This window comes from Rissa tridactyla, chromosome 3 (assembly GCF_028500815.1).
Source record: "Rissa tridactyla isolate bRisTri1 chromosome 3, bRisTri1.patW.cur.20221130, whole genome shotgun sequence".
NCBI classification, from domain to species: domain Eukaryota; kingdom Metazoa; phylum Chordata; class Aves; order Charadriiformes; family Laridae; genus Rissa; species Rissa tridactyla.
The window spans coordinates 55,788,503-55,814,745 of record NC_071468.1 but is presented as its reverse complement, the minus strand read 5'-3'; the positions used below and the strand labels follow the sequence as shown (position 1 = coordinate 55,814,745).

Below are 26,243 nucleotides of genomic sequence, written 5' to 3'. Positions count from 1 at the left end.
TAGCAGCCACAAAGCACGATGAGATAATGTACTTCGGGGTACTTACTGCACATCTCAGGTGAATAAAATAATTCTGCCTTCACCCTCACACCTCCAGGCAGTTCAGGACACAGAATAGCCCAGGACCAACCTGCCCCAGTCTCGCTGCTAAAGTATGACTTTCAGATGATAAACTGTGCCGTATCCAGTGTTGTTCTGCCATGTGCAACTCCAACATCTCACCCACCGCCGCTGTACCCAGGCAAGAAAACCAGCGTAAGCAAGTGGACTACGACGCTAGGAAGAAATGTACAAGTTTTATTTTTAAACATCACTGGACTGAAAAATAAAGAGTCATATGGCTTATTTATAATTCAGGAGATGGTAGTGAATAAGTTAAAGAATATTCATCCCAAAACATACGTTGCTTTCATTTATAGCTAAGCTAATGTACACATATGTTTTCTTTTTTTCATAAATGTCAAGCACCCACCTTTTTCCCCCCACAAAGATTTACAAGTACATGCATGGCACTTCCTACAAAGCTGTCGTGGGCTAAAGGCTTACAAACAATGATTATTTTTTTTTTTTTGGAATACGAAATATTCATCAGACCAAAATAAAATCATTTAAATCAACTTCTTCCTGAGCAACTTAGAATTTGGAATGTGCTGAAAAGTTTCAATAAATAAGTCAAAGATTAACCAGCTTAAAACGTACCTTTTAACAATTAAGTAAAATATATTTCATGACAGACACAGGCCGTACGACCAGGAACCTCAGATGCTATGTGCCAGATAAATTTATGAAGTACCATTCAAGGAGGAGAGGCCAGGTTGATTGTTATGAAAAATACAACAACATTAAAACCTAGCGAGTAAATCATTAAACAGGTTTTGTATTTAGGTTATAAGTAGTGATGGCTGAAGATACCATTAAATAAACAGATAAAAATAGACCTTAAGGTAAGCGGCAGTGAACTTGCAGGAAGGGTGAATGTGTTAAGTGACTGATTATTCTGTTACAACGTTGGCAAGAAGAATTCAAACAGAATTTCAGAAAGGTGAGAACATTGGTTTTCTTTCCAAAATACAACAACTCCACAGTGTGTAAACTAATCATTACTCTCTCAATGTAATTTCATAGAAACCACTTAAAATATACAATGCAGCAGATTCATATTTTAGCTAATACGTTAGTTGTTATCTGTGCCATTTTCAGCTTTCTTTAATGTGCTCCCCCACGGTAGTGCATTGCCACCACCAACCCGGGATGTTAATGACGAGAACAGAATCTTCTACGTAATATTTCTGTAAGTTAGCATCTTGTCTTAACACGATTACACTTCTTTATTTTTGTTCTCTGTGTGTAGGTACAGTGAAGACCGACTGGTGATGAAGACAGAGTTTATTGGCTCTCAGCAGGCTCATGGAAGAGGAAACCCTTGGAAAGCACATTCGAGCTTAGCCCGAGTTTATATGCCTCGTCCATCACAAAATAACTTTTGCTTGTTATTGCAAACCGACGTACAACCTTGCAGACGGCAGACACGCTGCTGAGGCAGCCGCAGAACAGGAAGCAAAAATTTCCAGGCAGATGTTTGAGAAAGGACGTGAGAGAGACAAGAGGTGTGTTGCCCCTGGAGTGTTACTGGGACTCATCCTGGCAGGGCGCTGCAAGTCCTCAGCCCTACTTCCTTCCTGTGATCTAGGACAGGAATTTATTGCTGTTATCCTCTACTAGTCCAGCTTCCTCCGGCAACGACGGTGCACAAGAGGCCAAGGCCTCATCAAGACCCCCAAATCCCCCCTATGCTGCTATGGAGCAGATGGCCAAATGGCTCTGCCCACTGCTGCCTGCAGGTCTGTCACTTCTGCACCACCGGTCCTGGCAGGCTGTCAAATAGCCGGCAAGCCCACAGGTCACAGGGAATCCTGGGGACACCCACATTAAAGACAGGAGCACGTCACATATTGGAGCTACTCCCCTTTCTCCCCCAGCTTCCACCCATCCCCTTTCTAGTGTTTGCTGATAATACTTGTAGTGATAAAAAGGGCAACTTTCACAGTGACTCTCTTAACAACGTATCACTGAATTGGCTTTGGTTTCACAGAGCGTACCTTCTTTTGTCTCTTTTATCATTCCGAAATATTTCAACTAGAGAAGTTGTGTATGTCCGTATTGTTAATTTTACTTCTACCCATGCTAAAAGCAGGCGTCTGGTGTTTGCGCTGATGGGGCAGCTGCGCTCACCTTCAGACGTGAACAACTAAATTCTGCAATCACAGAAACACCAGTCATGCTTAATAGGAGTTCCAGATCACCTAAGTTTTTTAATAAGCGACTTTTTCTGTATCTCTTTGGATTTGTGACCCATAACAATAATAAAAACTTACTAATACCTTTTCTGAACATAAAAACTGTATGCTGCACCTTTTCCTTCAGAGTCTCATAGAAATGTACTCAACTGCAGGAACAAAACTCCACTGTTTAGGTAACCCTGCCTTACACTTTTCATCTGCTATTGCCGTTCACTGACCTGGTAACTTTTTCCACTCTATGAACTAGAAGGGTTTACCAAAACCACCTGGTTTCTTTAACTTGCCTTACGTCCACTAGTATTAATTTGCCAGAATAGCAGCCTTGCTCCTCCCACACAGGGTAATTCAGAAGCTGTTATCTAGCCCCTTTCTGTGCCTGTTATCCTTGGATGTGCACACACGTGGCAATGACTCTGGCCGTACCACTGGGTACGTGTGCTCTGGGCAGAAAGAGGCACTCTTCCCAAACGGCTCATTGCCCGTAGTTCACATTGCCGGTAGTTAATGCCGCAGTGTTATGCAACGAAGACTTGTTTCTGGAGAAAGAGAGAGATAAGAGTCTGTAAAATTTACTTTTCAAGACCGCCTAATCTATTCTTTTATGTTTTGCAGGTTCTCAGAGGACTATCATATGCTCCAAAAGTTATTTTGTGATAGACAATAGATACTTCTCTCTTGAACTATGTCACAGCAAGGATGCTATAGAGCCAACACCGTATAATGAACCAAACCTGCAAAACCAGGTATCTCCCGATGGCCCCAGCATGTGGGAATGGTCTCTTCCGTTCTGTTTCAAATGCTGCTGCGCGTTAACTCAGTTCCTCAAGGAATTACTTTTAACAATAATTAAAAAAATCTTAAGAAAGCTGAAGGGGTCACCAGAAGAGAAAGGATAGTTCTTCCATCCATCACCTTTTATAGATATCCTCTAGCCACTTTTCATCATCTTCTTCCTCATCGTCTATCGGTTCCTCTGTTTCCAGGGGAGAAGGAATGAAGAACTCGGGTCTGGGACGTGGTTTCCTGCTATGAGATTTCAGTCCAAACTTGCGCTTCAGCAGGTGAAACTGTTCTTTGACATAGTAATAAAACTCATATTCATATCTCATGCGTTGGTAGAGGATCTGTATTGCTTCTGGAGAGGGGACGGTCTTCTTCACTGTCACAGTCAGATTGCCAAGTTTCCTATGTTCTGTAAAAAAAGCCAAACAAGCAACATGGTGGGTGCTGATTAATAAGACCAGACCTAAACTTTTTTTTTAAAGATTATGGCATGGCCCGACTGCATTACTGATACAAATGAGCTCAATCTGTCTCCTTAATAATGGATTTACTTTTAACAAGAGATAAAAAATATAGATGTCTGAAGTTAGACTTGCATGTTTAAATATGGCTAGCTCACGCACAGCATTTGGCATTGCGTGTAGTCAACGAGCATCTCAATTGGCAATAGTTATCTGAAAATGCAAATCATACCAATTATCAGCAAAAACTAGACGTAGAGAAACCCATAATTTTGCCTAGCTTTGGAAATTTTGCCTGATGCATGTGGATTATACATCCAGCATACAGCTGAGATGAACTAATCAATTATTTCCTATGTGGCATACTATGTCATGTCTCAGTTGTGCTTCATCAAATCTAAACAGATATTTATCAACCTGAATCCATCTCAGGCTACCACGTGACGCCTCAAGACCATATGTGCCTGTTGACTTTCTCATCCTGTTACACCTGCTAATTAAACTAGACTCATCTTCCTGTTGTGCCCTGGGACTGGAAGATTTCAGTATGTTTTTCTTTACCTGACAACTTCTGCGTTGGTAAACTGAAATAAAACACCTCTATTGTTGACAAAGAATTAGAATTACTAGCAAAAATACTGAATTGCCTCTTTGCCTCCTCTCTCAGTAAATTATTCTACCATTGGAGATTAATGTATTTGAACAAGGTGTAAAGCAAACTCCTAAGGCAATCGTTTTGCTGTTTTCTACCAGATAGCAACAGGCTGCCAGAGTATCCTAACTATTTCCTTCTTCTCCAAGACAGAAACGTAATGGAAAGTCAACTGTGAAGAGGAGAACAGAAAAAGCTGGAAGTACTGACCTGTCACATCACCGTATCCCCCCTAACAACTGCGACTTTCTTCAGGAAAAGTGGAGACGAATGTTACACTGATCATAGAATCATAGGGTTGGAAGGGACCTCCGGAGACCATCTAGTCCAACCCCCCTGCCAGAGCAGGGTCACCTAGAGCAGGTTGCACAGGAACGTGTCCAGGCGGGTTTTGAATGTCTCCAGAGACGGAGACTCCACCATCTCTCTGGGCAGCCTGTGCCAGTGCTCTGCCACCCTCAAAGGAAAGAAGTTCCTCCTCCTGTTTAGGTGGAACTTCCTATGCTCAAGTTTGTGCCCGTTACCTCTTGTCCTGTCGCTGGGCACCACTGAAAAGAGCCTGGCCCCGTCCTCCTGACACACACCCTTTAAGGATTTATAAGTGTTGATAAGGTCCCCCCTCAGTCATCTTTTTTCCAGACTGAAGAGACCCAAATCCCTCAGGTTTCTTCACAGGAGAGGTGTTCCAGTCCCCTAATCATCTTGGTAGCCCTTTGCTGCACCCTCTCCAGCAGTTCCCTGTCCCTCTTGAACCGGGGAGCCCAGAACTGGACACAGTACTCCAGGTGCGGCCTCACCAAGGCGGAGTAGAGGGGGAGGATGACCTCCCTCGACCTGCTGGCCACACTCTTCTTGACGCACCCCAGGATGCCATTGGCCTTTTTGGCCACGAGGGCACATTGCTGGCTCATGGTCATCCTGTTGTCCACCAGGACTCCCAGCTCTCTTTCAGCTGAGCTGCTCTCCAGCAGCTCAGCCCCCAACCTGTCCTGGTGCAGGGGGTTGTTCCTCCCCAGGTGCAGCACCCGACACTTGCCCTTATTGAATTTCATAAGGTTCCTCTTTGCCCAGATCTCCAACCTGTCCAGGTCTCTCAGCCTTCCGGTGTGTCAGCCACCCCCCCAGCTTTGTGTCATCAGTGAACTTGCTGAGGGTGCACTCTATCCCCTCGTCCAGGTCATTGATGAATATATTGAAGAGGACTGGACCCAGTACTGACCCAGTCCTCTTCAATATGATGAAGCACTAGCTTCTATAATTAGGTTTTCTGAAAGCTCAGTGCTCCAATACAGTAAGCCTCATGTGTTACTCTGAGAGATGCCCACGGAAATGACCGTAATGGCCTCAGAATACACCCGGGTCCAAACACGGCAAGATGAATGGGCTTGCACAGAAGCAAGGACATGACAAGTCAGACATTAGTAAAAAGCCCTTTTGATGGCAAGGATAGTTAGGCAGTGCAGTAGGGCACACAAGTTACAAAAGCTGTACCTCTGAAAGACTGTAAGAGCAGATTAATTGATTCTCTCCTGAGGAAAGCCACTTGACTAGGGGACAACTTAAGGCAATTCTCCATGACTCTAAACCCAATAGATTAATTTTAGTCTTGTCAATCCTTACTCCATTTCCTTGCTTTTTGCTACAACAGCAAGGTCTGCATGAGAGCTCCTTTCTTTTTTTTGTTCCAGGATAGTGCCTTGGCTTCTGCTGCTCATTCTTTCCTTTATATTCTCTATTTGCGCTGCCTCAAAGGCCAAACAGAAACCCCCATATTCTACATGACTACATAGATAAACTGTTGCAGTGAAGAAGAGCTGGATTTTGATACGAAAACCTAATTCTTATTGTAACAGCAGTTCTGCAAGTTGGAGGAATTCAAGAGGGTCGGGCCACGAAACATGGCAAAGAAAAAATTTAAACGGAGGAAGGTGACAACAAACAACGTTTGATGATTCCAACCTAGTCCCAGCGGCAGCGACCACCCTCCCTTCCAGAGGGAGCCCCTCAATCAAAATCAAATCAAAACACGTTTTCACAATCGCCAACACGTAAGGCTAAGGGATGGATCAACGGTTCCTGGTAGGAAAAGTGAGCTGTTCCTGGGATTCCACAAGCAATACATTCAGCCAAGAGAAATAATCAAGAATAACTTTTTCGGGAAGAGAAGAATTTTAAGCAAAAGCAAACTCATTTATTTCAGGAGGTAATAAAAGATGAGTAAGTCCAGCTAGCAAACACAACAGCAATGATCTTTAGACAAAAAAGAGCACAGCCATGTGAACATGAACTGCTTTCTTTACATTTTAAATGATCAATGTTCATACAGCTTAGGGTATCCACACCGACAAACGCATTTTAATTTTCAGACAACGGACACATACTTTCCTATTTCAGAGTAAAGGAATTAAAGAAAAACAACTGAGAACTGTTCATTTTAATAACACTACATGAGACAGCAAGTGCTGCTGGGCTGGACGTTCTCATATTCATTTCACTTCATTGCATCACACACATCTGGTGCAGAAGAAAATAATTATATCTGAAAGAGGTATTTTCCGTCTCAGTTTTGCTTACCAATTACAACAGAGTAATTTGAAATGTAGGAAGAACATGACAGAAAGAGAGAATAAGTTGACTAGCTTACCAAACATAAGGCTGTTCTAAATTACAAAAAAAATAATATTTAAAGCATGCATTCTATTTTACATTTGTACTTTTAATTCCTTCTCTAAAGGAAGAATGGTTTTCATTAGTTGGTAACAATTAAAACATGCCGTTCTGTAATTAAATGGCATTTTTAAACCAAAGTTTGCAGTTCTTTACGCTGAAATCTCTGTCTCTACTCATATATCTAAGTAATTAAACAACTCAGTACAAAGAGTTCTTTGTTCTTTAATTACAGCAATATATGGTGATATATGCGCTATACTTACTGACTGTTCACAGTTTATCAATTTGCATAGTTTTATTTAGATAGGAGTAAAATGATTAAAATATACACAAACTGATTTAAAATTAAAGAAGTGATTTTCAACGAGCTGTCTAACTAAGAAAATGTGTAGAAGAAGGATCATGAAATCCTTGCATTTAAAACAGACGTTAGCATAAGAGCACTACCTGTAGCTAGCGAATGGTGGGAAATATTTTTGGTGAAAACATTTGGCTTCCCCAAGAGCTTATTCTCTTCTACCCCGCCTTTGCCCATAGGCCGGAACAGATGAACAAATGTCTCTTCTTTTAAAATTCTCAGTCAGTTGTTCAAGTTGCCATTGAGGGGTATTAGGTGAATACCCTCCAGGCAGGACACTGTACTCAGTCTCTCCTGGGGTGAGAAGGCAACTGCTGCCTTATGCTTACTGAGCACTTCAAGACATTCCCCTCTCCGGTGCTTAGCTGGTAGCTCCCGCCAGCTTTGCCGTCTGGTTTTCTTTACAAACTCAGCAGCAAATATACACTACTAAATATTGCATTTATTAAGCCTAAGCCTTTATACTGCTTGCCAACTTCATTTTTATTTTACATAGGTTATTTCTGTTACAGAAACCTCCATTTACCTCGCTGGAAAAAGCTCTTTACTTATACAGTCCCTTCAGGACTCTAAGCGGGAAAAGCCGCTTCTTACAGCTCCAGCTGCCCTTGGTGGCTGCTCCTCCCAGCAGAGAGGGCCACTTGTGCTCGGCCCAGGAGCGCTGCCAACGATGACAAGGTGAAAAGCGCCGGACTGCTTCCCTGGAGGGTCAGTCAGTGCGGGGCAGGACCAGCCAAAGGGGAATTTACTGGTGGTGTGCTAGGCAGGGAGCAGCCCGTCGGCACCCGCTCTGCTGAAGCAGCCAGGTGCTGCATCCCACCCTCGCAGCAAAATACACCCCTCCTCTGAATTTGCAGTAGTCACGGCAGAGAGGACTCCTGGATGCATGCAATTATTCTTTGCTCTGTGCACGCACCTACGTCTATAGATGCATACATACGTTCTGATAGAAACACTTGCACTCTGGAAGGCTTTTCTGGTAGTTTTTCTGGCTTCTGCTGGTTTGCTTCACAGTATAATCATCAGTAACTGCAGTGCATAAATAGCTGTGAGGTGCTGGTTGTCAGATGGCGAAAGTTGGGGCTGTGCCTGGCTCCAGGCTCAGCCTTTTGATAAAACAAGTGAACTTCGCTTTTTTTTTTTTCTCTTTTTTTTTGCACTTGAATTTTATTTAGACTGGTTTCTAATCTTAAATACTCTTAAAAGGCTCTTTAATACAAACATGAATGAAATCACAGAACTGCCCCTTGAAGTCACCTTAACCACCTTTCCTCATCATAGAAGCAAAATGGAAAAATTAGGCAGATCTGGCTTAAAGCCAAAATAACAATCTGCATATGCTGCATAAACCCAGCTGTCCCACCAAAGGACCCCTATTTTATGACCTTTGAGACAGCTAACCATATGGAGGGCAACAAACTACACCATTTACTTTTTAGGGTTATTTTTTTTAAACTGTGTTTACTTTGGCATTCTTTTAAATTACTAAAAAGAATGTACTATGCAGTAACCCAGCCTCCCACTGCAGCCTGCTCATGCCTTGAACTAAGACTAAATTGGTATGTAGATACGGAGGAAGAAAATTAAACTCTTTTGGGTTACAGGTGATGAATATTTACTATTACTTGCCCCACTCTCATTTTTTTTTTTTTAAACTAAGAAATCAGCGTTAGGCACTGCAGCGATCCACACCATAGGGAAAAGTGGTTTTTTATACTTTGTGGCTCAAAACCCCTTGGATTGCCATATTTAGGCAAAATGATCCTGAAGGCATTCTCCACCTCAAAAGAGAATTTCAGGGTGATGCTCTCTCCAGCCCCCCATCATTTCGGCGGGTGTGAGGGCAGAAGCTTGTCCCCCGGCGCTGCTCCTGGGTGAAGCCGCAGGGAGCCCAGGGCCCTGGGGGACCTGTCGGGGAGAGGTGAGCCAGGCTGGAGCTGAGCCAGGCTGGAGCCAGCGCAGGAGGGCTGCAGGCGACTCGCCTGGCTAACATTTGTGGTGGAAAAACCCCACGCCGAGCTGTGCTGCTGTAAGGCTGTGGGAACACGACGGCTGTCACAGAGAGAGTAAATTCATTTCCTGCAACTACACGGGGAGGCCCCGCGTTTCAATCGTACGCAGCTGAGCTGCGGCACATACCTACTTTTCCACAGTTTTAAATGGAAATACATGTATGTCACTGTGGTTAGATGTGACGTATGGATCGGCGAGGGCCTCTGCTTGATATGCCACTCAAACGATCGCTGCGGCGCTAAAACAGGGCTCTGATGGCTATGCTAGAAATGATCTCTCCCCTGGAATATCTAACTGCAGCTCAGCAGAAAATTTTCTGTCACAACTCATCCACTTTTCAAACTCGAAATTTTTAGCTGGGCTCTTGCCGGATATCTGGGAAAAGGTGGTTTTGGGAGAACAGATGAGACGCCGATGTGCTTGGCTCACGGGCCGGTCCCAGATCCCAGGTCTGGAGGAGGGATGTGGTGCACCACGGCCATACTGTGTGACCAAGCGCCTTGTGTAGGCTCATGTTAGCTAAAGGAAAGCAGGGATGGTGGAGAAAACCTAACAGAGTCACCAACCAGGAAGAAGTGTATTAAAACCCAAAGCTGATGAAAAAGTAGGCTGTAATTTTTCCCATAGCATCTACTAGCTTTGTCTGAAATACTACAAATCCCAATTATTAACCTCCTTACTGCTAGTTTACTGTCTTCTCAGTTATTCACATCAACAAAATAAGGTGTAATTTTTAACAACATGTAAATAAAGATGAGACACTCGTGCATACTGAGGACAGTTAAGCTAGGCTCACTAGCAATGTTTGCTTTGTTTTAGCGTTTCTGTCCTGAATTATTGTGTTGCTTTGATGACATGGAACAACTCCTAACCCTAGGGGATTAGGAGAACTCTAGCCCACTGGCACAGAGCAATGTCCCATCTCCTAAAGGTCAGATATGGATCTCTCTGAAAGGACAGCCTTCCAGGGGGCACAGAAACACCCAGAATTCCAGAGACAAATCCTAGGCAAATTGGATGTCCTATTTATCAAACAGGGATCTTGGGAGCAAATACACCAGACTGTAATTAGCACAGACACTGCAAAACGATGGCTGCCAATGACAAAGACTGAAATGCGTGAGACAGTTACAGCAATGCTTTCTTCTTTCTTACCACTATAATGAATAAGGAAACCAGAGGGAAGAATAACGTCACTTTTAACCTAATACAATTTCATTATTGACATTACCATGGACAAAATGCAGGGAGCTCAGAGAATGATAACCTGGCAGAGGAAAACAGAGGGATGCCAAAACAGAGATTAGCCAGGAAGAGCTCACAAAGATAATCCAAAAGACACATAATCAAACAACTACTAATGCTCCAGGATGTAAATGCTGAGGAGGCATGGCACAAAATCAGAACAAGGAAGAAGCATGAAAAAAAAAGAAAAAAAAAAAAAGAAAGAAAAATGTTAGTGATAAATGCAAAAGGTACTGCGGGCCAATAAGGCTGAAAATAACAAAAGAAACACCGTCCTACTGTATGCAAGTAACACATATTGGGAATATAGCGCAGAGGTCATCAGTGCACTGGTCTGGCTGTCAACTGTAAGAGTGATATGCATCCAACAGTGCTCTGAAATACTACTTAAGCTATTAAACGCATTATATCACCATTATGAAACACTTGCCTTACAACACACTCAGCAGTGCAAACATATAACTTCCTCCATACTTTGTAAACAGCTACCACTCTCTGAGCTCTCTTCTCCAGCCACAAAGTATTTACCATGAAATCTCCAACTCTCCTCTTGGAAACTTCACGGTATTATGCCTTTGCTCCTACCAGTTCAGAGCTGGGGATCCAACAATGCACATTTCCAGCTGCATGGGACACCTCAGCCAACCCTCCTGTACCACACACTACCACTGCTGCTGCCCTGGCCTGGAAATGTGCTGTATCTCACACATGATCAGATAACAGATCTCAACAGGATCTTCTAAGAGACACCTTTATTTGGTGCACTTTAATGTTGCATTCCCAGTTAAGGTAAGTTAACACAGAAGGAAAAAAAAAAGCTGAAAATTAACGCCCACTGGTAGAGCGAAAAGGCAGATTCTTATGATAATGTGGTCAGGTACTTTTATTGCTGTTAAGCAACTTCTAAGTTTAACTAGACAGAATCGGAGGTGCCAAAACCAAAGTCATCTGCAGAGGAAATGCCAGGATTCTCTAGTTCGAGTTCCTGAAAGAATTGCTATGTTTGCAGTTCATACGCAATTCCTAATGTATCTTTTATAGCCGTGTAAGTATTATTGAATGGATTCAGTCAAATCTGGATCTGACAAAACCACAATTTAAAAATAGGTTCTTACAGATCGCTTGTGAACAGTGTTGCATAGTAGGTTATGCAGATACCAGCATTATGACTTCTTTTTCCAGAGAAAGTTGCAGTGATTGAGATGAATTTCAGCAGTGGTCACGAGCAGGAAAAGCTTCACCACAGGTATGTTATGCAGAAAATCTGCAGAGGTATAGCCTGGGACTTAAGAACCTAGAGCAGGCATCTTGCCTTTGTGCTTTGAGTCACAGTAGGCTGCTATCTGTGATTTTTGTCCACAAAAAGGAAGCAATAGAAGAGACGTGCTGTGCAAGCTTAAGATGTCTAAGAGGGATGGAAGGAGGTGGAGGTGCCTTTATTTCCATATATAGTATTGACAAGTGCAACACTGGCATACAGCATCCAGTTTGGTAACCACATCCTAAATCAGATAGGGTATGAAAACAGCCTCAGAATGAATACTGGGGTTGGAAGGGACACTTTAGAGAAAGATGATAAATTCATTCTGGTCAGCTTACCAAAAAAAAGAAGATGGAGAGGTGACTTGTTTACAGCATCTGCATATTTTCATGGCGAGAACTATGGATACTGAAGGGTTGGAAGCAGAAACCGGAGAAATGTGGACTGGAAGCAAGGCACAGCTTTTTAAAGCGGTGAAGGTGATTAATCACAAGAACAAACCAAAAAAAGTTGTTTTGCTATCACTTGATATTTTTACATCAACGCTGGATAACTTAACCAACTCCAGTTACTGATCTCTGTGCAGAAGGAAGAGAAACTACATGACTTGTAGCACACAGGAAGCCAAATTGAACAACCCCATGGTCCATTTAAGTCTTTCAGAGATGCAAGTTCCGAACGTCTTGCACGTGTCAGCTTCCAAGTCTGGAGCATCACCTGTGGAAACCTTTTTGTCAGTGCCTTTGAGATACCTCACTGTGAATGTCATTTTTGGAAGATGTCTGAACACCTAATTTGCTACCTTTTCCAGTCGCTGGCTGTTCAAACCTAGCGGTCACCACCCTGCAGCATCAGGCCTTGCAGGAATGTGAATTAACACTACATTTTTTTTTAAAAAAGTTTGAGAATACGGCCTTAAAATTATTATTTCTAAGTGCTGCCTCTTCCTGTCTTCCTAGAGCATACATATGACTGCTTATTGCTTTATATAACAATAACTACTGAAATGAGAAACAAAAGCAAAAATACTAACTAGGACTAAAGTAATGGCCAATAATAAAATTTATGCACTGCCAAGGTAAACCCACTACTGATAAGGTATACAGGACTGGAAGATGCACATTACTGTACAAAATTAACGCTTTTAAAGCTGCTATTAAAATGGAGGAAAAAAGAAAAAGATATCAGTTCTCTTCTCCCTTGTGAGAAAGTTGCCAGTTCTAAGAAGATTTTCTCCCAACTATGTCTGTACACAGACAGCTGAAAGCCCCGAAATTGCTCTATTTCTTATTATTGCAAGTTACAGGCGGTCAAGAGAAAATTCTCTCTTTTGCCCTTAGGTTCTTTTGTGTATAATGAGCGACTGAAGGCAGCCAGGGGCTGAGGCACTGGTGAAGAAGGAAGAATGCTACCAGAGCAGAAACAACACACTGTTCCTTTCAAGTTCACCCCCTCCTGGCCCACAGCCCGACTGCCTTGGCCAGCCGCCAGGCTATCAGGACAAAGGCTTCCTCCTCTGGCCAAAACCGAGGAAAAGGGTCCGTTGTTTAACACAGGCAGACTTGTTTCAGCAAGAGAAAAAAAAAACTAAAAAGAAAGGGAATTATATTAACTGGAAGTCCTGGGAGAGGAGAGTAATCTCCTGGTGTGGCTAATGCAATTCCCACCCCATGCTTTTCCTGCAGAGGGAATGTCTTGATCCTCTACCGTTCAGGCTAGAAGGCAAAGTAAAATGTCTCAACAGGGCTAAAGCTCTAAGGCTGCCAGGGTCTTCACGTCCCCCAAGGTTACAATGAACCAGAAACAAGAATGCATCTTTCCCTCCTTCCAGGAACCCCCAGGCGATGCACTGCTCCCCTCCATGCCTGCACTAATAAGCTCACGTGAAGGGTGAGTGTCCTCACTCATAAAAAGACCTTGCAGACCTTGAAGACAGATAAATAAGCCAAACGTTTAGCCATCTCAGGACTTCACAGTGACTGATGCTCCTCTGGATTTCACAAAGTCATTAAAGCCAAGTCAAGGTGAATTCACACCTGGGCTTTTTGCCGTCTCTGTAAGAGAGCCTGCAGCTCTGCTCTGAGATGGGGAGCTTGGAACACTTGGAGTTCGCTGCAAGTCGAGAGGTTGTGGCCCTCCCTGAAACCTCCCAGGCAGATGCTGTTGCAGAAGTTACACAGAGACGCACGTGGTGGCTCTTCGTGCCAATCTCAGCACTTCTTTATCAGTGCAGCCACAGGTGAGGGACGAGGACTTGAAAAAGGTAGCAGAAAATCCCTAGGTCTGGCGTGACCCATTTGATTCTGAGGGCCAGGGCGCCTGGGTGGGTGAGCTACCTCAGAGGCTGTATCACAGGACGTAGTGACTCACATGAGCTGTGGCAGACTTCCCCTAGCAATTATTTATATGTCTGAGAGTTTTCAGAAGCAGGCCCCAATTCAAGGAGAAGTGTGATTTCAATCTGCTCGGGTTAATATAAATGAATACAGGACGTATTTAGATGCTGTTCAAATACCACAGACATGTACACCTGCACGTGCTCGCTCTGTAGTCCAGGCAATAGATTTTCCTCCTGAAGAAGGGGGGAAATGGCATTTCTGACACATAAGACCGAGATCTTTGCAGATGAAGGCCTCCCTTCGCACCCTGTGCATCTGCACCAGCCAGTAGCAAAGACAGCCCCCCTGGAGTACCTCTCATCTGTCTTCAATGATTTATGTGACCAGCTCCAGCACACCTTGACTGTTCCCGCTCGTGTGTCAGTGCCAAGAGCAACCCATTGAGGAAACAGTATTTGCTCAACGATCCTTTTTAATTCAACTCACATTTAGCATTACTGTGCTGACAGGGAAGAGAGACATCATTCTGCCATCTATCACCTTGTTTACAGGACATATATTCCCAGTAGCCTTAACTCTATTGCAGGTTAAAGGAATTAGCTGAGTACTGTGAAAACAACTATGAATCAGAACAGGAGATTTACAGGGTACGAAAATCCACTACTCCTGCACTTGGTCCTGTAAATTGTCTTATGTCTGCAGTGTTTCAATCAGTAATTTCATTCCAGTCTTAGAGAGACTGGCTAGTATCAAAGTTTTCAGGATGGCTGCACTGTTTTGATTTAATGACAATACTAGCCCTGACTTAATGACTACCGCGCTTCAAGGTTATACTGCACAAAACTTTCCCTTGTGCTTAAGAAAACAGGAGATAAAATGACCTGCTGTCTTTTTCCGTTCTGGTATTTATGGGCACATGTAAACATTAACACCTCTGAATGAGGATAAAATGGAACAGGAATTAGGAAGAACTCTTCAAGAAAAAGCAATTTTGGAAGGAAGCAAGGTTACTAAAAAGAGCCCTAAACCTGCAACAAACCAGGCTTTTGTTGAAGAATATTGACATTTTATACATTGTGATCATCAGGAGTGGCAAAATAAAGGCCCCCAACATTATTCACGAGACATGCGTTAAGAGTTGTATCAAGATAAAGAGAGAAACCCTGTTGTGGTGGGTTGACCCCAGCCAGCCCCCAAGAACCCACGTGGCCACTTGCTCCAACCCCCACCATCCCTACAATGGGATGAGGAAGAGAACAGGAAGAATGAAAGCGAGCAAACTTGTGGGTAGAGATAAGGACAGTTTAACAGGCGGGGAAAAAAAAAAGCGATGCAAAGGAAATCCCTCACCACCTCCCACAGACAGACCAATGCCCAGCCAGTCTCTGAGCAATGGCCACCTTGGAAGCCAAAACCTCCCCTTCTTCCTCCTCCGCCCCTGCTTTTATTGCTGAGCATGGCATTATATGTTATGGACTAGCCCTTTGACCAATTTGGGTCAGTTGTCCTGGCTGTCTTCCCCTCCCAGCCTCTTGCCCACCCCCAGCCTACTGACCGAGGGGGCAGAGCGAGAAGCAGAGCAGGCCTTGACGCCGTGTGAGCTCTGCTCAACAGCAGCCAAAATACCACAGATCCAAAGCACAGCACTATCTGGGCTGCTATCAAGAAAGTTAGCTCGAACCCATTCAGAGCCAGCAGAGTAAAAATGGCTGCTGTCAGGTGTGGGCAAACCTGGCACACTGAGGAAATTTAAAATACACACAAAATACATACCTAATGCATATAGCAGGCACAACGGATCAGCTGAAGTACCCACTTAGTCACTATAGTGAGTTCAAATTAATTCAAATGAGTGGTGACTAGCAGTGGATGCTTGCAGGACGAGTGGCAGAGGCACAGACCGTGTCTTCCCCCAGTGCTGTCTCGCAGCTTCTGCTGCTGGCTTGTTCAGCCTGGAGAAAAGGAAGCTGAGGGGAGATCTTGTCGCTCTCTGGACTACCTGTGAGGTGAGGGTTGGTCTCTTCTCCCAAGTAACAAGCGATAGGACGAGAGGAAATGGCCTCAAGTTGCACCAGGGAGGTTTAGAATGGATCTTAGGAAAAATTTCTTCACTGAAAGGGTTATCAAACATTGGAACAGGCTGCCCAGGGAAGTGGTTGAATCACCATGCCTGGAGGTTTTTAAAAGACGTGTAGATGTGGCATTTAGGGACATGGTTTAGTGGTGGACTTGGCAGTGTTAGGTTAATGGTTGGACTTGATGACCTTAAAGGTCTTTTCCAACCTAAGTGATTCCATATCTGTTTTAAACTTTTAAAAACTGATTCTCCCTAAGAAATCAAGACTAATCATTCTGCATTCAATCTCTTTGCACAGTTCATTTTTTGTTTCTAGCACTTCCCACTTCGGTTGTCCCTTTTCCAAACTCAGAGGTCTGTCTATTAAATTTGTTTTCCTGTGAAAGCCATGCCATGTCCCTGACCATCTCCCTCGCTCCTGCTTTGTACCTTTTCTAAATCTGTTAGATCCTTTTTGAGGTGGTGTAATTAGAAATACAAATAATTAATGGAAAACACTGCAATTTGTGGTTAAAAAGCCATAAAACATAACTAATTTTAACTTTTTCATATTTAAGAATCAGAAGTAAATTATACCCTATGTGCCTTTACCACAGATTTGAAATGTTGCTTGTTCCAAAGAACAGGTTGAGAATACTTCTTTAACAAAAAAAAGGGCAAGAGATTTCTTCAACTTCATAGGCTAATTCTAAGAGCACGAGGGAAACCTATACGTAAATTTAACTTGCATGGTAAAGTAACAGAAAATATCATTAAGAACCAAGAGTTAAAATTTTAGTGCCCAATTTCAACAGAAATTCCTCAAAACAACAAATCTGATTCTGAATCTATGAAATCCTATTCAATTTGCCTAGCTTACCAGAAGAATAAATGCTTACATTTCACTCCTGCCCAACACTTCAAAGAAATCCTGAAACCATAAATGTTCAGCTTTTTAAAATCTACAGACAGAATGCACCACTGAATATGTATATATATTTTTAAACAGAATATTTTAACAAAGTTCTGTGGAAAACGTGATGAAAAAGTTATCTGAGAGAATGGTACATTCAGGGTTTCCATAGTAACAAAAACAACGAGAAAAAAAAAGTTAAAGTCAAGGGAGCTTCGCAAAGGCCTGTCCAAAAAAATAAAAAATTCATCTCTGGGAGGCTTGGCGTACGTTTTCATAGAAGGGACACTTATCACGTTGGATGTGTATATGCACTTGCACACGGCACATGTTTTGTCCTAGGCTCAGCGCTCATTGGGAGACCAACGCATGTAACCAGGTTTGGTCTTAGTGCTGAGTATATGGGTCACAGAACCCAGTTCAGCGTCTAGATGGAGGCCAAGTTCTCCTGTAAGCCCGCGGGTGCTGGGAATACGAAATTGTGACTCTGAGCTCTTTAAAAATACGTTCCTCACAGGCTACTCTGGTGTGGCCAGTGACTATGGTCATCAGTTTCTAAACAAACACGGTAACCCCGGCACATCACGTTCAGCTGACGCTTCATCCCTCTGCTTGCCACACTGCTTGACAGCATTTCTGGCACATTCACAGAGCATTTAATTTTCTTAAGTACATTTAATGAAGAAACGAAAGCCCCTAAACTGAGCAAATATAGAGTCTTCATAAATATAACTGCTTTTTTTAAAATTTTTTTCATTTGGTCTGAATAACAGTGGGAAATGAAAAACCACAAGGCTGAAGGAAGTGAAGGGACTATTTATGTAGCATGGGAAAAATTAAACTGAGATTCAACACTTTAAAGTGGGTGACATCTGTTTATTAAAATACTTTTGTTGTATCTCTTTTGCCTTTGATTATCCAGTCCGTCTGCTAAGACTTAGAAACAGGGATGCGATGCAAGATTCAGCCTTTGATTTTAGTGGCAATCTATGTAAGTTCTGCCACTACTTTGAAATCAAAATGTTGGTCTGGCATTGCCAATTGCTAATAAAATATACCAATGTATCATATGCCATTTCTTCACAAAATTACTCACACATGTGTATACAATATGAAAAGATGTGTGGGACTTGGAATTTTTCCCTTTCTGCACATGAGATACAAAATGTCTATGCACTAACTTTATTTCTGTTAAAACAAAACCTGTTGAACAAGTGGGATGTACACCAAGATGTGGTCTGGAAGGATAACAGAAGCAGCCTGTGAACTGAATAGCTGAATTAAGCAGGAACTCAAACCATTGATTTCTACAAGTAGCTTGCAAAAACATGCACCAAGGAAAATTATTTTCAGCAATTCAAAGCAGAACCTTCGGCTAAGTGGTGAGTCTGCCCTTAAAATAGGCTAAATAGTGTGTTCCACAACTGCACAAAGGACCGGAGCCTACCAGGGACCAGATGCCATATTGCACCAGCAGCAGAAGACAGCGCTTCTAAAATAAGTAAATGCTGAAACAAGTAAATGCTGAAATTCAATATACACACAAACATGCTTTGTAACTTCACCGCTCTTCTGTTAGTAAGAGTTCTAGATGAACCAGACTGACGTTTTTGGTAAGCTGTTGGCTAAAGTATGACAACAGACTGAGGTTTCTTGCTATTAGCCACCTGCATTGGTATAGCTGCACCAAACAGGCGAAGTTGTATGAGCTGCAATTTGTTCCTCTTATTTTCAGCTACTAAGAGCTGAAAATGGTTGATTTTGAAAAGGGTTTGCAGTCCCATGGGAGCTATTCTTGGTATATCAGAATATATACATATATCAGGATGTCTGTACATATGTGCATACATCTATATGCCTATCAGGATAATGTCTTTTTCCCAAGGGTCTGGACACCAACAGCACTCATCTCACCCTTTTTCGCCATGACGACTGGAAAGAAAACTTGCCATTTGCAAACAGACCAAAATAATCTTAACAACAGAAATCTGTTTCATTGTTCTTAAAAAGGATATACATCCTCCACACTAAGCATCTCACCTGGTTGTTAAAGAAAATTGACTGGTTTAACACACAAAATCATGGGCTAAACTAAGCACCCAAAACCAGGAAAGCCCATGACCTCTTCAAAGTGCTATCTAGCATCCAGGATTCCCAGATTACACCCTGTCCCTAATGCCTTTTAATTGCCATCACAGGCACTCAAAATTTACCACTGAATTTACAACTTACTAAACTAAATTAAGAATGGGAATGGACAGGATAAGAATCTAGAGGGAAGAAACCCCCACACCTGAAGGATCCACAAATATTGAAATAATAACCCTAAGGAAGACATGGAAAACATTATTACCTGATACCTCTATGGTGAAACTGGACAAACACTAGTCCCTGTGAACCAGGATTCAGTGCAGAAAAACAGATCGAGGACTTCTCAAACACTGAAACATAAGCTGTGGACAGTGCAAGACCAGAGACACATCTCACATGTGCTGCATCCAAAAAACCTTGGAGAGAACATGGAGGAAGCAAACAGTGAAATTATCTCGCTGCCAAGTACCTGAGCAGCTTGGTTTGACCATCGTCCCTTAATCCAGCTGATCCTGCCATGCTTCACCCTCTTCAAGATGCCTTCATAGTTTTACTATCCAAACTCCTTCCCCAGGTTCCCTGTCTTCTGCAGTTCATTCATGCTAAGCACTCTTCCTGGCAGCTGCTTTGGTCACCACACAGGGGTTTCTCGAGAGTTGACTAGAATAGATCTTCTGCTTCATTCATCTCCTTTGCTCTTGGCAAGGAAGTCCTGGGCTTCTGCTGTGTTTCTTTGCCCCACAGGGAACCAGGTCACAGACATTGCTCCTGGAAACACTGCAGGAAAAGATACTACCAAGGGTGCTAAAAAACCCAAATGAACCCCACAAAACCACCCCAACAATTCCACCAAAAGCTTAGCTCAAATAGCACTCAATGATGCACAGATCTATCTACTAGATAGACAAGGAGAGCACTAAGGCGGCATGATATAAACTTTGTTTTTATATGCATACTTCATCCTTGCTCCTACAAACGCTATTGCGTGCCAACTCCTTGCCAACATCCATCTCTACCCAACTGTACACCAGTATACAGCACGAGTGAGAAATATTCCTGCTGCTGAACTCCAGGCAGCTGCTCAGGGCACCAAACCAACCCCGAGAGAGATAAACAGCCATTCACCTCTCTTTGCTGATCATGCTGAGAGTTCAGTTTCCCTGGTACATAATTTAAGCACCTGACATTAAGTAATGTCAATACCCAGCGAAGTAAACCAGGTTTGTCAGCTGCCTGAAGACCCTTCAAAGATCAGTCACAGCTACTGTGAAATTGGCAGAGCTCTTACAAGGACAGTGGAGAGCGGAAGAAAACTTGAAAAATAAAAATAAGACTTCAATGCCCAGCAAAATATTTAGTGGTCTTTAGGTTAAAACAGAGTTTTCTGTGAATATTTTCATTCAACATTTTAAATACATTTGCTTTGGCTACGCTCTCATTCCTGTCATGTCCAATTTCCACCAGCTTTTAGGAGATGTATATTATATAACAGCCACACATTAATCCCACACTCTCATTTTATGTAACAGAAAAAGCACATGTTCTTGCCCAAGCAGTAAACCTCCAAACTTCCTAACATCCCAAAAGCCCCGAGAGTGCAGCTCCGCAAAGCGCTGGAGGCTCTGGCCCACAGGTGCTCCTTGCAAGGCAGGCAAGCACCAAATGCTCTGCTGCAGCAAAACCAGCGCGCTCCACGTCTTCCCTCAACACAACCCACCACCGGGCTCTCCCAGTAACTTGTGTTGCACTTCTTTATGACTAGAAACAAGCAAACAATGAAACACCCCCAGCCCCCTCTTTTTTTGCTAGGTCCGACGGTGCACTTTATCCATCTCCTTTTCTCCCTTCCGCTCCACAGAAAGCAAGAAATCAAATAACGTAGCTGGCTGACTGGAAACGAATCAAAGCAGTCAAGCAGCAGAAGGCGCAAAGACCAAAACAAGTATACAGATTTCGTTCTAAGCCCTGTGTTTGCATGCTTTGTAATACCAAAAATGTAACGCTCATAATGACTTACAGGTACGCATGTACCCTCAGCACAGCAATACATCGCACAGCAACACAACTGCACAGACCCTCCGAAACTCAATTGAAAGAAACACTATGGAAGAAGACAGACCACTACAATTACCTCATTTAAGATTTTCACCACAGAAAAAGTATTAGATGGAATCATGCTGCAAAAGGCACCAGAATAGGGTATACTGTTTTATCATTGATATGGCAGAACACAAGAAATAAGGCTTCTTCCTATGGTGGGTGCCCAGAACTGATTAATCCCATAGCTACAGGGAAGCCAGACCAGAGGAGTCAAAGAAAGCCACGGGGAAGCAAATGGGTTGTGGAGAGAGAGTATTTCAGGGCCTGAGAACAGAGCGGGAGCACTTGCGTGGGCAGACAACAGATGCTGCTCCAGGCTTTCAGCAAGCAGCAAAGCAGGGAGGGACGGGTAAATGCTGGGGTTTACTTGTTGTTTTAACTTGAGCAATTGGAGGAAGATGACAATTTAAGGCACTGCCCCCTGGATAGTGCTGCTATTTCTCCCGAGTCTCCATTTATGATTTTTTTCTTTCTCTTCAATACCCTCATTTCCCCCGAGTATGCACTCATCAGCAACTTGGATTCCCCAAAAGTCCTCCCACTAGCTATCTGGGAAGAGATTCATGCTAGAGGGCATAACACTCTCCTAACATGTAGATGCCTTGACAACCACAAGTCATCTTCAGAAACCAAATTGCACAGAGGTGCACGAAGAATTCCTCCAAGACCTATTTTGGAAGCAAGTGAATTCAGCCAACTCACAAACATCAGCAGTAATTTCAATCCAGTATTCTCAAAACCTTCCCCCAAACCACACACCTCTTTGCAAGTGCACTTTTTTTAAAAATATTTTTTTCTTGGTCTGTTTTTATGTTTACTTTTTGCCCTCAATAAAAATGTTTTCTGGGTGAGCCCTGGAGAACCAAGCAGACCAAACACTAATGCTCATATGGAATTTATTTAGAGGGGGGAAAAATCCCTTAAGTTGAGTAGTTATGTTATTTTGAACTGGGTTTATATTTTATGCGTACATAGTGGAGCTGGAATTTCAGGGCTGGCTTTTGTTTGCATTCATCATGAAACATTTGTTATATGAGCTGCTGCTACTGCTACCAAAACAGCTGCTGCTCGCTGCTACAAAACCAGAGACCAACTCAACAGTTTCTTTCTTCTTCTGGTAAGTCTAGCTGGCAAATGAGGCCTGCTGTTTCTACAGAAAAATTACCTTTGTTTGGCTTCACTATCATCCTTGCCACCTTTGGCTACCCAGAACATGGATTTGAAAGAGAAAGGATCAATCAGAGCAAGAGCAGGGGCCGATGCTCCATACCACCCTACAACTAAATGTAGATCAGAACCACAGCTGTATGAACTCCCTGCTTTGTAGCAGGGGCAGCACCTCAAATGTGAATGTCTTTCCTTCAGCTGCTCTTGAGATTTAGCCAGGATTTAGCCTTTCTGTCCTGCGTCATCATTTTCTGCCATCTGGAAAAACGGAGCCATGGCTTGATCTAGCTTTGCATAAAAATGTCTTTGCCATAGAAATGCTGCTGCCCAGTGGTGAGGGCGATCTGCTTTCCCACGCATTAAAAAAATACCCACCCATCTGACAATCTGTGCACTTTCCTACCAACCTGGACACAGACCAGGACCCGGAGCATCAGCAGACTGCAGTCCTGAGTGCTGAGGACAGACCTCCTGAACTGCACGTAAGCTGCATTTTAATGCATTGCTTTGTTACGATTACTAAAACACTTCAGTGCTGTTCTTGTTGCTTCCTGGCAATTTCATATCGGCAGTGCCCTCTCTCACCTCAGTCTCATCTTTTTAAAAGAACAATTATCCCAGGCTGGTGCACAGTCCCTGCGGGACTCTCCGGCTTGTTTGAAGTAAGGGGAGACTACCAAACAATTAATGCATACCTCTTTAACCAATTTTATCCTGCAGGAGAATGTTCTCTCATATCCTGACAACTTACTTTCTTGAAGAGCTTTTGGACAGAGATCCCGCTGAAAATCACACCTGTACCATCTCACATCCCTGTGCTTGCTGACTCCTTCAAGGAACTGGTTGATTTGTGAGGCTCTACAAACTGACTTTTCCCAAGTGTCTATTAAACCCATTCTTTATTATAGTTCCTATCGGTACGTAAATTGGATTCTTTCATCTGCTGCTGTCCAGGTGACCAATGCACCCCTTTAAAAGCTTGGGGTCACGTTAACTGCCTTCCGTTCTTCCAAAACAGCTGCTGATTGAACAGCAGAGTTGGCAATTTCAGATCCAAAAAGATCCTTGGTGAGTACTAGCTCTGACAGCAGCACTCCTCTGACACTGCCAAGGAGGAAAGGTAGCTGAGGAGAAAAAAAGGCCACACCCTAACACCAAATCTGCTATCTGTATTATAGATGGCATCTGCAAGTAACTGAAAAATTATTCAAATTGAGTCCAAACAGCACAAGCACAACTCAAAAGAGGAGATTCATAAAGTGCAGTAACAATTGTGCAAATGTTGGAGATAGAAAAAGCAGCCCAACTGGAAAGAAGATACTAATTAAAGAACACAATGGGAATGCAATTTGTAAGAAAGGGAGGAGATGGAAGATGAGCCTAGAGAGCAGCGGAGGGGAGGATGCTCTTTCTTACTACATTTGTAAATTTGTGATTCCACTCCAAGAACAGAAAAAAAACAAGAAAAAAGGAATCTTCCTAGCCATATTTAGTCAAAAACCTCTTCTCTTGCTATAGCTTCTTGGAGAGCAAGCTTTCATGAGGGACAGATAAAAAGGCTGGGAAATTCCAACTGGGAAAGGAAGTACGGAACATAAACTCCAAGAAAGACTCACTCTTGGAAGAGCAAGGGGTCAGCCCTCCAGCACCACAAACTGCCCCCAGGGCAGGTAAAGCAAAGGGGCTCATCAGAAGGAGCACAGGCATGGTGTGAGGCTGTGCATCAAGTGAGCAGGTTTCCCCTCGGGAGTGATGGCTGGGAGACGTACCAGAAGGACTCCTATGTAGCAGCTGAGAGCTACACTGCTAATCTATTTCCTTCGTTTTAATTCTTATAACTTTGTAATCAAGGGCCAACTCTTGCACTTTGCTGGAATTTATTCTACTAATTTTTCCCCTTCTTTTCTAATAATAATAACAGTGGTCTCAAGATGACTGAGAGCACAATGCATTGTGTTCTCTGGGAGTCACCGGTCTATTTACAGATGTACTCTGGGGATGTCTCTTCCCTGAGACTGCCTCCGTGCCACCACCCACCACTCTCTCCCTCTCCCCAACTCTCTGGTGGGCCACCTAGTTCTGACGTGGTCGAAAAAAACCTTTCGGTATTAACTTTAATGCCTTTAGCAAGCTGCATGCCAGAAAGCGCCTTGCTGTAATTCCACACCTAACTTGTCAGACTTTATACTCTTTCACGTTTTCCTTATTTTAATTATTACAGCATTTTAATTATTATAGCAGCTCATTTGTATCACTGTAAAAACTTGATTTCAAATTGCAATGTTTATGTGAAAACCCAAGTGATTCCTTAGGAATGGCTGCTTGTCTCTACTGTACAAAAATTACAGGTAAGAGCTTTTTTATAATTAAATTTCATTTCTGTCATTATTTTACCTTTAATATTTTTCAAAACATTTCTGAGCCACTGAAGATACTGTCTCATGGTACTCGCATGGCTCCTGAAAGATGCCTCAGGGGTAAGCATGATCAGTTTAACCTGTAGCCTATTCTATCACTGATACAATGGGCAGGACTTACCATTGGTCTAGGGAAAAACGAAGTAGCCTTCTTTGAAGACTGAAAATACGATTATAAAAGCAAAGTGAATAGTCAGCTCTGAGATCTGCTCCATAGTGTTCCTGTGCCTTCAATGCCAAATATGCTCGGTTAAAAGATGTTTTTCCCCAAACACTGACCCTGAAAACATACCATGGGACACAATGATAATCGAGCGAAATTCTCAGTTTCTTTTGTCCTATTTTATTAATAAAAGTTTTTCAAATTCCAGCCTCAGACACCTCATGCAACTTGCTTGTTTCCATATAGGTGAAATGAAGACCTATGCAAATGCACTGGAGCTGCAGCTGGGAACAGAAGTAGGCAGATTAAATGGGATTTAATGGCCGTCCGCCTCCTCCTCTATGCCTTCTGTCGCCTGAATCAGAGGTCAAAGTTGTCAAAGAAGCAATTTGCATAACCTGTTACTGCTATACTTCTTATTCAAATGCTATTTATAAAGCAGAAGCAGTAACAAGAGGTTTAGCTGGAATGTTACTGATTAAAATAGCATTACGATTTTATTTAGTAAGTTAGTCAAGAAGGAATGAACTGTTGTTGCAAGCTTTAATTGTCAGTCGTTAAAAAGTTTGTGGTGTTTTGTCATCAGTGACCCCGGATTATTTATGAGATATCGCTAATGCTATATCTGAATGCAGCTTTGTCTCTGTGCCAGAGCTTTAACGAAGCTGCTTGTCCCTGGGTTTTTCAGTTTGTAATCCTAGGAACAGGAAACGTTCAAAAGATGCATCAGGGAATCAAACTCAGATAAAGAGCAGGAGCACTGTTATAAACCATAACATCTCTAGTGACTGATATGCTCATTAGATAAACACGACAGTTGCTTGAAAGATACCAGCACCAACCCTTCAAAATGATCTTGCGACACACACAAAAAATACGCATGAATTCTTGATACGTGGGATGCAAGGGTTTGGCTGACTGACCCCTCGGGATTTAGACCACAAATAAGTTTTGTTTTTACTGCAACAAAGTATGAAATTACATCTGTGTGGGTTTAGTCCAAAACCAGACAGCCCATCAATAGATGTGATGAAAGGAAATTGAAACAATGCAAGCATCGTGAAGCTGTGGGATGAAATGCAAAATCTGGAAGCTGAAGTCTTTGGAACTGCACTAAAAGACAAAGATGATGCTGTAGGTGGTCTCAGCCTTCATAACCCTATAGGTATAAACACATTATACAGAAAGTTTAGGGACGAGAAACTCTGCTCGTGACAGAGAGGTTCAGACAAGAGCATGCAAATAATAAAGTGT

At 42.8% G+C, this 26,243-nt stretch overlaps 1 protein-coding gene across 2 annotated transcripts in view; it reads right to left on the bottom strand.

Annotated features, from left to right (window-relative positions):
• Positions 1–226: 226 nt before the first annotated feature.
• Positions 227–26,243, bottom strand: part of UST (uronyl 2-sulfotransferase) — a 163,681-nt gene continuing 137,664 nt past the window's right edge. Inside the window, exons 8-9 of one of the 2 annotated variants that reach the window (XM_054195680.1) lie at positions 3,213–3,492; positions 229–2,836 (exon numbers count right to left, since the gene is read on the bottom strand). In XM_054195680.1, coding sequence (XP_054051655.1) covers positions 2,773–2,836; positions 3,213–3,492 — 344 coding nt within the window. In that variant the 3' untranslated portion in view covers positions 229–2,772. Of the gene's footprint in view, positions 3,493–26,243 lie in introns of both variants that reach the window. The other variant, XM_054195681.1, reaches the window with a different exon arrangement.